Below are 12,570 nucleotides of genomic sequence, written 5' to 3'. Positions count from 1 at the left end.
TACGTGGACAAGCTACTTCATGACATGGGTTCAGTTCAGTTAGCTTAGGAAGTGTTCTGGCACTTTTGTGAGTCTGTTCGCAGACCGTGCATGTCCAGACACTTAAAGTAGATGCATATCCTCTGGTTGCACACAGCATGACCATCAAAACCCATCAAGAGCATTTTTACAGTGCATAGACCTATTTTCTCTATTTTTGACATTTTTCACTTATTATTTTTAAGTGACTTTTGTTGGAAAACTGAGTAGGGCAATTTGGCCAATGATATATATAAGCAAACCTAGCGCTAGCACTTACTAGTAGAAGAGGCAGCAGGGACCGAACATCCACAATGCACCTTCTCAAGCAAGACCCCCCCCCCCCCCCCAACTAAAGACCTAGCGTTTTTGCATGATGCAAGCCTAGCGTTTTCACACAGAACCAGCCCTAGCGTTTTTGCATGGCAGATCAGCCTCCTCGACAGCAAGAGACAGCAGATCAGCCCTAGCGTTAGCAGATTTCCACCGCAAGACAGTTTTCAGCCCTAGCGTTTTTGCATCAGCATAGCGTTTTGCAGATTCACCGCGACAGAACACCAAGAAGCATCAGTGTTTTCAGTTTTCAACAGTCAGACATCGCAGAACAAGTCCCGAATCTCGCAGATCTCATCTTCCCGCAGTAGATCCTCGCCGCACGGTCAAATCCAGCGTAGTTTGCAAATTCAGCCCGGAAAACGTAGATTTCAGCATCTACCTTTTCAGCGCGTCGTCGTTGCAACGTCGCCATCAACATCGTCACCGACATAGAGTCAGAATTCAACAAATAAAGATTTGCAGATTCCAGCCCGTGTTGTCATCATCCTCATCGTCGTCGACATCGTCGACAAGTCCAAGCATTGTAAAGATTTGTGCAATCAATAGTAAACCGCTCTCGCCATAGAGAGTGGGGCCTTCAGAGGAGGGTTTTGACAACATTCTAGTGTCATTATTCTCTCTCTATCTCTCAGTCTCATGCACCTTCATTCACAGTGTTCACCACTTTGTTTGTGTCCATTGCACTCTCTCACTAAAGGAACGGAAGGCTCTCCCTTCCTTAAGTAAAAGGAACCTTGTGCACAGTTCGGAGCACTCATCTTGAGCAAAGTTCAACATTCACTTACGCTCCAACCCCTTCTCTAATAACTCCTCAACCTGTGTCACAAAAATACGGAAGCGAAAACTGACTGTTCAATGCAATTTATATACTCAAGAGACTTTGGAGAGAAAGAGAGAAAGCTTGACACATCATTGGGAACCAGAAGATGGGTTGGTCTCCCCCCATGAAGAGAATATCTTTATTACTAAGGGAGAAATCTTTACAAGCACATGAACGGCGCAAAAGCCCATCCTCTATTCTTTCTTGTCCTTTTTCTACTTCTGACTGAGAGAGCAAAAGAATTGCTCTCTGACTACTGAGAGGATCTTTCCTCTTCTGTGAGATTTTGGGAAGCTCTCATAAGCGAGAGTCTACCTTCCACAAAACTCATCGGAAACTCTCATAAATGAGAATCTATCTTCCGCTAACTGTGTCTCTTTGGACATAATCATTCCTGCAGTCAACCCACGAAAGAAACATGCAAAACGCACGCACACATGCTTGCTGTCATTTTCTGCACATAACCAAAAATTGTTACCTGAGCATGTTCCAATGCGGAAATGGAGGTCCTTTTCGCGGTGGAAACACTCCAAACTTTGTGTATGCGTAGAGTAGGTAGAGAGGAATAAGATTCTATTAAGACTTTGCTAAAATTCACCCTAATACAGGTGATTAGGGGCTGAAAACAAAGAATTTGCAGCAGCTAGACGAGAGAGAAAGAGAGTTTTCTACTACTTTACGCGATGAAACTTCTCCCACAGCTGCCTACAACCATGAGAGGCCTTGTTCTAGGTGATGGGAGCTCAGAGGCTACACATACACCACAAGGTGCTGCTCTCAAACTTCAATGGAGAGCTTCATTGCGTAGAGGACGTTCAACTTAGGGGGGGTAGTGCACTGCCAACCTGGCAAGAGAGGAAGGGGTTGCTCTCATATAGCCAGCCTGAAGAGGGGGCCCTAGCTAGAACACAGAGAGAGAGAGAGAGAGAGAGAGAGAGAGAAAGAGAGAGAGAGAGAGAGAGAGAGATTGCATAGGTAAGTGTGCTAAGTGGCACACTTACTTAATAATTTAAAAACCATTCAACTTTTGACTTTAAAAAACCTATGCTAAATAATGAAATGTGCAATTAAGTGCACAACTGCACACATAGATGCAACCAATGAAAATGTTAGCTGCTCCCCAGTGCAATGTCGTGCCAGCACTGCTCTGGCATTACCTGTTCGCACTTGTCCGGCCATTTGGTCCAGCATAGACAATTTAAAATAATTTAATTGACTTATCCTAAGGCCGTAAAAATAGTTCAAGCCTTAGGGTTACTGTTGTTCTAAGGACCCCATCTCATTCCTGTGCTTGCACTGATGCGCGTAATTGTTTGAGCCTGAAATCTGAGGCTACTATCTACCCCTTCATTGAAGACCGGATTTCCCAATCACTAGGGCTTCAGGGTATTTTTCTGCTAGGATCTCCCTGAGGTGCTCTGGCCCAAACTTGGGAGCAACTGAGGCCCCAGAACTGCTAGATCTATTCTGATTTGCACACAACTAATTAGATAATTCTTTTCTCGTAAATACATTAATTATTTACAAAGTCTGACATAGTTACAACCTTGCCCATAATCTCTTTCTGTTGCGCCGTGCTAACCCTGTAGGGAGGCCTATTTGGTGGGCTACACCCTCGCACCAAATCTATCCGATGATCCTCAGGTCTCTCTAGCGACAATTGCGACGGTAATGAATCAGAAAAACAGTCATTAAACTCTTGCAAAAATGCTGACCTTTCTTTATCTAACACAGATAAATTTGACTGACAATTATCTGAGACATCACGTACAAAAATCAAGTACACAGAAAGACGATTCTTTATTACAAAAGTGATGGCGGAAGCGGATACAGTAGGGACAGACTCCCCTTTGAGCTTTACATCCAAAACATGAGTTTTGTCTCTATGTTGAAGGGTGATCGTCTTGCCGAAGGCATCCAACACGCCATGTACTCTGAACATCCATGCAATTCCAAGTAGCACATCGCACCCTTCCAATGGCATGATATAAAATTCTTCTGTGTCTACATATGACTGAATATGCAGACGCAGCTTTCCAGTAATGCGAGTAACACACTCTGAGTGGCTAGGACATGCCACCCCTGCCTGTGCTATGTACCCATCTCTTCAACTCTGATGCTCACCTTCATAGCTAACTCTGGTGAGATAAAGTTTTCTTTGGCACCTGGATCAAAGAAGATGAGTATCGTTTGATCTCTAACTTTATCCCAAGCCCTGCATAACTCACTGGCATCTGTACTGGGCCTGTCACCCACCATATATGGCACCAAACCTGTCGTGGGTTTAGGCTTCTTGCCTTTCTGGTCTTCTTTATCATCTGAGTCAACTGGTCTTTTCCTTTGTGGACAATTGGTAGCAAAGTGACCACGCTGCTTGCATATAAAACATTCATTTTCAACCATTAGGACCTTCTTTTCCTCGAGCGACTTGCACACAAAAAGCTTCTTTTTCTGTTTCTTTGCTTGCGCTCCAAAAGTCCCGGCTGAATCCTTAACTTTGGTGGCCCTTTCTGACCCCTGTGACGCTTCAGGAGCCATTTTCACAAAGGGCTTCTTCGCTGAATTTTTCTTTTACTGCCCTCCTTTTTATTGCTCGGAAACCCACTATCCTCTCCTTTCAACAAGGCAAGACCAGTGTTAGCAGCTTGCATAAGCTGAGTGAGGGTAGCCACTCTGTTCTTGGTACAGTAGTCCCAAAGCCCTTTAGGCAGCCCACAACAATACTTCTCTATCTGCTCTGTCAATGGCACAAATCTGTAGGAGGTCACTGAGAGTAACGCTTCACAAAACCTCCGATTGTACTCCAACAAGCTCTTGCATGTAGCCGAAGTAAGCTGGTGCCAATCTATCATGACGTCGACTTCAAATTCATTTGACAGCCAAGCAGATGCAAACATTTGTTTAAAGTAGACCCAAGTGGTAGGTTACTGTCCTTGCATTAACAATGTCGTCCACCATGTAAACGCATTGTCCTTCAAGAAAGTGGCAGCTTTCCTGACCTTAGAGGCCTTTGTAAAATTCCCTCTTGCATAAGCTGTCAAACTACAGGAGGAAAGTGAGGGCCTTTGCCTTATCCTTGAAGCCATTGAAAGTGCTGAACTTTCATGTTTTCCTGGCTCACAATTTAGTAAATCTTTCTGGATCTTTGGAGTGCTTCCGCCTTTGCTTCAGTCATATGCATACTTTTTCAGCTGGGTTAGATTCTGGGTGCTATGGACAGTGTGAAGAGCACAGAATTTCCTCATGTTATGTTTCTTTCTTCAAGATATCTCTTCGACAGTCTCTTCAAGTTGCCTATGACTTGGACAAGCTCCCTGTTACACATTACCAGCTCTATTTACTGTTTTTTCATGAGTTACAGTTTGTAATACTTTAAATGGGTTTTTGTCAGCTTGAGGTTTCCCATTTGTAATTCAATCTGGCATTACAAAACAAAAGTGTGTGTGTGAAAGAAAGATGATAGACGACCTGCTGAGAAGAGTCGCAGAAGCAGAGGTACGATTGTCAACCGCGAAAAGAGGCTGCCATCTGCCCAAGCGGGAACTGGAGGGGAGGTAGGAGAAGGAGCTAGCAATCGAACGCAGAAGCATCGAGCTGCTCACTCTCTGCTGCACCAAGCTCGACGCTTGATGAAAAGCCATTCTCTACGTCACATTTCTTAATTACTTTTTGTTTGTGTCTGTTATTGCTTGAAGGGGATTGAAAAAATAGAGTTAAATTGCAAAAAATGTTGATTATTTCGCAAAATTTTCTCCTTGAATCTACCCTCAACGGAATTTTGTATGTTTGTGAAATTGATTTTTCTCGAAGACATTTTTGGCATTTAGGAGGGGGAGACGAAGGGATCGATGGTGGAGAAGTCTTTTGCACGAGTCAGTTCACATGGGCACCTGGCTTGCAACATGTTGCCAACTTTTTGTGTTCACATGGAGTTTTTCCAACAAGATATTGGCAATATGTTGCCAATAAGTTGCATCTTGGCTCTATGTCTAGGGGGTGGAGCATAATGGAAACCAATAAGTTGCATCTTGGCTCTATGTCTAGGGGGTGGAGCAGAATGGAAACCACACGTGAGGACAAATTTGAAAAATTGTGTCTCATTTAATTTGGGAAAAGCCAAACCGTTTTTGCACTCTCTCTTTTCTCTCACTTACTTTTTCCATTCAATTCTCGTAAAAAAGAATTCTCTCTCCTCTCCCTCATGTGTGCACACTACACTTCCATGGAAACTTGACCTGGCAAGTTGTGGGTGGGCAAGTAGTTGCCAACCCTCACTTCCACGTGAACCCGGACCCCTTCATTAAATGTCATGTGTTATTTAGTCCTAAGGTTTGCTAAGAGAGTGACACGCTATCAATTTTGGCAAAGTTATGAATCCTTCTCTCTACCTTGTCATTCTCCCACGCAAACAATACATATATATTGCATTTAGAAGTGGACGAAGCTGCTTCTATCATCTTAATGTCGCCAAGCAACATGTGACAATCCTCTAATGTAGAACCCATCGATGCCCACAATAGAAGACAAAGAAGGTGAAGTGTCATGCTAAAATGGGAGAACTAGGGGCAAGCACACAAGAACTTGACATTTAGAGTCGATTCCTTCTGGGTACTAAGGAATTTATTGATATTTATTTAATATTATTCCCTTCTAGTCACGCTTGTGTACTTTCATATTAGTGGCATGAAGAAGACAACTCCCTGAATCCTAGTGATCCTCCAAATGCTTTGCATTCTGTGAGTATTAGCTTGTTTTATGGATCACTAAAGAATGAAAATTCATTTTGAAAAGTGCTCATCTTTGAAACGTAACTGAAAGACGTGTAACTCCATGTGATTGTGTGACCATACATTTGAGGCAAGTCCCACTAGGTACTAAGGAATTTAGTGGTATTTATTTAATATTATTCCCTCTAGTCACACTTTTGTACTTTCATATTAGTGGCATGAAGAAGACAACTCCCTATTCTAGTGATCCTCGAAATGCTTTGCATTTTGTGAGTTTTAGCTTGTTTTATGGAGCAATGACAAATGAAAATTCATTTTGAAAAGTGCTCTCTTTTTTAAAAAGTAAGTGAAAGACATGTAACATATAAGCTTTTTTGTTCATGTGATAGTGTGACCATACATTATAAAATTTTAGACCTAAATACCATTAACTCTTCTAGCTCACATCGAGACCAAGCTCTTCACATCGTTTTTTCTACAAGGAGATATATGGAGATGAGCACCATAAACTAGAAATGATATACACGTTATTCCTTCTTTTACAAATTACATGAGAACCACACTAAAAGATACGATTTGGAAGAAGTGTCGCCTCCAAACATAGAGTTAGCATTTAAGGGATCGAGTGGATTGAAAGGGCTGATTTGGGATGAGAGATAGAGGATGTGTGATGTATATTGAGAGCGAGATAGTGTGCCTGCCCTCTTCTCTCATGTAGGAGAAAGACTTGCCAACAAGTTGGGTCATTAGCCATTGGATTGATAAATCCTAGAATTTAGAAGAAATCCAATTGTGTTATGCAATATTGGTGGTGAGTCCCCAGATTCGATGTCAAATTAGGTTCTCTACATAGGTAGTCAATGCATCCTTCTATACAAATTGTTTGGAGCTAGAACAACAAACACGCATTATCATGTAGAGAGACATACTTACAACAAGGACATGATTGTTTCTTAGTCGTTCACTATGTGGAAAGGGGAGTCCATCCTTAGCGAACTTTGCTCTCTTGGTGGATTATTTTTGTGGGGTTTTTATATTTAGCATATATTTTACGCTTCATTATTTGATAGTAGTGACATACTTGCATGACAAATCTCACATTTACATGGTCTACATGATGCACATATCTTCCCTCATGGATTATTGATGATTGCAAAAGGAATGGCCACCTTCTCACAATCAAAACAAGGTGAGGAGTCACGATGGCCTGCTGAAGGTAAGGGGGAGGAACGATTTATCAAAAGTAGGTCTTAATCAATTCTACAATTGTATTATTTTAATATAAAATTTTATTGTTCATATACACACATAATTACAAAGTAGCGGTTCCAAATCGACCTACCGATCAATCTGGCCCCCACCACTACCTTTGACAACGGATTATGGATATGGGAAATGCATTTTTTCTTTATCCCAAGTCCTCCACACACAAAATGCACACACATCTACATAGAGGCGAAATGGTCAACAAATAGTGAGGTTAAAATTTGTGTGAATATAGAAATAAAAGGGCAGTTTTTTTATGACTTCATGTAATGGAATTTGCCTATTCAATTTGAGAGTAGTGGAATTTAATGAGAGTACTTTCAAGAAATGATTTTGTGAGCATAGCGGGTAGACATAATTGAAGATAGCAACATAATCATAGCAATTAGTTAACTTGGCAGAGACAATACTTTTGCAAGAGAGAGAATTTAGAGAACATGACAACAGTTGAGGACCGGATTTATGTGGAGCCGGTCCCCCCTCCAATAGGCATTTGTATTATGATTTCTCCCATAAAGAGAGACTTGTTACAATACATTCTTTGTGTTCCTTGTGACCTAGGTGGAGCAATGAAGATGGAAAGCTTCATGCATCACCATCATAGCATAACCTAAACTTGAAGAAAGCTTTAACTATACCAAGCCTCAGTCCCAAGACCTCAAACACCTTCGAAGGTGGAGAGAGCTAGCAGGGAATGAGGATAGGGAAGAGGAAGAAGAAACATTTCATACGAGAAAGAGCTAGTTCCTCACTTATCATGACTCTTGTGCTAGCATACATAATAGCATAGTAATACAGAAGAAATAGATGGCAAGCTCAAGCATTGAAGCATGGCTCTTGGATGGATTTGCACTCCATAGCCAAGAGTGTTGGTGTAGGCTCTCAACCTCTACTTGCTTGGAGAAGGAGAGGGAGCTCTTGCACTTTGCATAGTACACAATGAGAGTGTTTGTGAGTGTGTGTGGGTGAGTATACCCCCTAAGCACCCCCCTAGATTGCTTGGGTCGACCCCCCCTTGTAGCTCATGCTTGAAGCTCATTGGACCCCTCCAGGCCTAGCTAATCACAAGCAGGAGCCATTACAAGCAACAGGGGTAGCCTTGGGACAAGTGTCCCCCTTTCCCTTTGAGAGAGAGGACTTGATAAATGCAAAATCAATTAATTAAATATCCTAAATTATCATTGGACCCCTTGGGTGGCCAACCAATAGGCTTCAGGCACACCATGAGGGCAACATGAGGAGGAACTTGACAAGTGTCCTTGCTGCCTCTTCAAGCTGGGGCTTCCCTTGTGTGTGTGTGTGTGTGTGTGTGTGTGTGTGTGTGTGTGTGTTCTCTCTCATCCCCCCCCCCCTTGTAGGCTCGCCCCCCTCCTTGTAGGGATCTTTTTGACTTTGGATGAGCAAGCCCCTTAGTCATCAAGCATGACTAAACACTTGAAGTAGGGGGTGTTCCCACAAGCATCTCAGGCAAGCTTCTCAAGGCACCTCAAGCACCTTAATCATGCACCAAGTCAAGCACCTTAATCATGCACCAAGTCAAGCACCTCAAGCATGGAGCCAGTCAAGCACCTCAAGCATCTTAATCAAGCACCTCAAGCATGACAAGCACCTCAAGTAGGACAAGCACCTCAAGCACGACAAGCACCTCGAGCTTGGGCCGGGTTCCCACCTCAAGCTCAGCCCTAGCTTACCTAAGGTCAAAGGACTTTTACACACATTATTGGAGGTCTTCAATGAAGCTAACCCTAAGGTCTTATGCTCCATTGGTTAGCCTTGCTCTTGATAGACCATCTCCCATTTGGGCCCCTTTACTATTGGCCCCGTGTTGAGATAGATCTATAAGCACATATCTATATCTTAACACTTGTTCCCGTTTATTCTCCCACATTAAGTGATCAATTTAATATGAGAAAATCATTTGGGTTGGTTAGATATTAGATTTTATGACATTACCTCTCTCTTGAAATCATAGTCGTCCTCGACTATGAGGTAGAAGAGATAAAGCCTTAGTCATTAGTCAATCGTACTTAGCGGGTAGAGGATCCCCTTTTTACCCTACGACATCTTTCCAAGATGGATGACTAATCCATTTGGTGCTTGGGAGACATAGCTGCCGCAAGCATGTCTGCTCTTTAGTCCATTTCATTCTCCCAAAGTAGAGTGACAAATTCTACTTGGTGTTTGAGAGACGTCGTCATCACAAACATGATTCTAAGCATGCATACTAGTTAAATTTGTGCACAATTAAAAAGAGGATTAGTCTTATAAGACAAAAACATGAGTCATTTAAAAGAGAGTTGTACATTTGCTTACTCTAATGTAGCATTGTAAACATTGACAAGGTTCATACTATCCTTAAGTTGTACTCCTTGCATCCATTTAGCATCTTCAAAAGGATAATTTTTGAACTTAATAAGATACCGTCGGATTATCTTACCATGTCGTAGTACCTTGTCTTCATGCCGAAGGATAGCTTCGGGTTGTAGCACCTCTTCTTGGTCTTCAACTTCGGGAGGGTCTTCAATAATTGGTTCAGTTGGTGGCTCTCCTTTGTAGGGCTTAAGTAGGCTTACATGAAAAGCATTTTGTATAAGCCAATGGTTGGGAAACTTGAGTTGATAAGCCGTCGCATTGATGGGCTTCAAGATTTGGAAAGGACCATAGTATCTTTTTGCTAGTTTAGCATAATACTTTTGATGGCCCGTAGGATTTTTGACCGTCGTTTGCCTTAATCGAGCCTTAGGAAACTTGAGCAAGACCCAATCATTTTCTTTGAACATTAAGGCTCTTCTGTGCTTATCAGCAGCAGCTTTTTGCCTTTGTTGAGAGATGGCTATAGCCTCCCTAATCTTTTGAAAAGATTCTTGTAGGTCACGGCTATACTCATCGGCGGCGAAGATCTTTCCATGTACTTTGAGTAGCAAGGGACTTTTAGGTCTTCCCTCTATGATCTCGAAAGGTGCTTTCCCCGTAGAAGTATGTACAGTATTATTGTAGGCATGCTCTACTAGAGGTAAATACTTTTCCCATTGTGAGCGTTGATCTACTTCGGTAACATAAGTCTTGAGTAGATCGAGTATCGTAAGATTGGCTATCTCACTTTGGCCATCCGTTTGTGGGTGATAGGCTGAAGAGAAATTCAATCTTGTTCCTAGATTTTCAAAGAGACCTTTCCAGAAATTACTGGTCATTCTAGGATCTTTATCTGACACGATGGATGTGGGTAATCCATGGTGCTTGAAAATCTGAGATATGAAGAGAGTTGCCATTTGATGTGCCTTAATAGTCTTTTTGATAGGAATAAAATGTGCTTGCTTGCTAAACCTGTTGACTATTGTCCATATTCCTGTATTCCCATGGATAGACTTGGGTAATCCAAAGATGAAATCCATGGATATACTCTCCTATGGTGAATTTGGAATAGGCAATGACTGGAGTAATCCACATTGCTTCCCTCTATCATACTTGGTCTTTTGGCATACTACACATTTTGAAACATACTCTTGTATGTCCACTTTCATGGTAGGCCAATAGAAATACGTCTTTACTCCTTGGAGAGTAGGTTGAATACCTCTATGCCCTGCATATGGAGGAGCATGGGATTCATACATAATCTTCTCACGAAGGGAATGGGTAACACATAGCCTATTGCCGTGGAGAAGATAACCATCCTGCAAGGTGAATGGTTCCTCTTTCTTCCCCAAAACAAGGGCTGACATTATGTCTCTAAAGTCAGGGTCAGTAGCATACTCATCTATCATAGAGGATAGATCATTGTGAGTAGCTATAGACACCGCATTAACTTTTGGTCATCGTGAAAGTGCATCGGCAACTTGATTGTGCTTACCAGCTATGTGAGCAATATGGAAATTAAATTGCGAAAGAAAATTTGCCCACCTCATTTGTTTGTCGGAAAGTTTGGTTTGCGTCATGAAATACTTGAGACTTTGGTGGTCGGTTTGTAGGATAAATGGAGTCCCCAATAGGTAGTGCTTCCATGTATCTAGGGCATGTAGAAAAGCTAAAAGCTCTTTCTCATAAATGCCCAAGACTCGTTCATCACTGTTGAGCCTTCGGCTCTCATATGCTATGGCATGCCCTTCTTGAAGCAAAACCGCTCCAAGGCAATCACCACAAGCATCACATTGGACCTCAAATGGCTTTGAGAGATCCGGAAGCACGAGGACTGGTTGGGAAGTAAGCTTCTCTTTGAGTTTTTCAAAAGCATTTTCCTCCTTAGAAATCCATACAAACTTAACGTTCTTCTTTGTTAAGTCGTGTAGTGGTCCTACTACTTGAGAGAATTTTGCTATGAAGCGTCTATAGTATGCACACATACCAATAAAGCTTCTTAGCTCATGTAGATTCCTTGGGTTAGGCCATGATTTTATTACCTCTAACTTTGATGGATCCATACGAATACCATCGTGAGAGATAATATGACCTAGATATTGAATCTCTTGAAGGAAGAATTCACTTTTCTTTTGGTTGAGAAAAAGCTTGTTCTCCCTCAAGGCTTCAAAAATCACTTGGAGATGTTGCTTATGTTCCTCCAAAGACTTGGAGTAGATGATGATATCATCAAAGAACACTCCAGTGAATTTACGATATGGTCTAAAAATTTTCTCCATGAGATGATTGAAAGTAGTTGGTGCATTAGTCAAGCCAAAAGGCATGACTAGATATTCATAAAGACCAAATGTTGTGCGAAACGCGGTCTTTAGGATATCTTCATCCACCATCCTTATTTGATGATAGCCACTCTTAAGGTCAATCCTACTGAAGTAGGTAGAGCCTTGTAGCTTATCAAACAGATCTTCTACCCGAGGCACGGGAAATCTGTTTTTGATAGTGATATGGTTTAGTGCTCAATAGTCCACACACATACGGTATGTACCATCTTTCTTTTGCACTAAAAGGACTGGAGAACAAAAAGGAGAGGAACTAGGCCTCACCATCCCTTTGTCTACCAATTCCTGTACTTGCCTCATAATCTCCTCTTGTTGAGCTTGTGAGACTCGATAAGGAGGTTTGTTAGGCGGTGAGCTTCCTGGAAGGAGCTCAATACGATGGTCATCATCCCCTCGTTTTGGAGGTAGGTCCATAGGGATATCATCGATGAACACATCTTGGAATCCTTTTAGAAAAGTAGACAAGTCTAACTCTTCTTGATTCCTATCATTTTCATTTGATGAAACATTATTAGCTTTTAGAGACTCTTTGACATAAATCATGTACGCAGAAACTGGGCTCTTCATTGATTTATCAAAAGAAAGAGGATTTACAAGTGGAATAGTGCGACCACGCTCACTAGCATCTATATACATGTTCTTTCCCCTGTAGGTGAAGTAAATTCTCCTTTTAGGGAACTTCATGTTGGCAGCCATGCAATCAAACCATGGT

At 41.9% G+C, this 12,570-nt stretch overlaps 1 protein-coding gene across 2 annotated transcripts in view; it reads right to left on the bottom strand.

Moving 5' to 3' along the window:
• LOC147439819 (Metallo-hydrolase/oxidoreductase superfamily protein) overlaps nucleotides 1-4,839 on the bottom strand; it is a 73,944-nt gene extending 69,105 nt beyond the window's left edge. For both annotated transcript variants that reach the window (XM_086485565.1, XM_086485564.1), the window contains exon 1: nucleotides 4,643-4,839. In XM_086485565.1, the coding sequence (XP_086341691.1) occupies nucleotides 4,643-4,815 (173 nt within the window). In that variant the 5' untranslated portion in view covers nucleotides 4,816-4,839. The remainder of the gene's footprint in view (nucleotides 1-4,642) is intronic.
• Nucleotides 4,840-12,570: the final 7,731 nt, after the last annotated feature.

The sequence above is a fragment of the Adiantum capillus-veneris genome, chromosome 16 (genome assembly GCF_014529385.1).
Source record: "Adiantum capillus-veneris isolate H3 chromosome 16, ASM1452938v2, whole genome shotgun sequence".
Classification (NCBI taxonomy): Eukaryota; Viridiplantae; Streptophyta; class Polypodiopsida; order Polypodiales; family Pteridaceae; genus Adiantum; species Adiantum capillus-veneris.
This window is presented reverse-complemented; position numbering and strand designations above follow the sequence as displayed.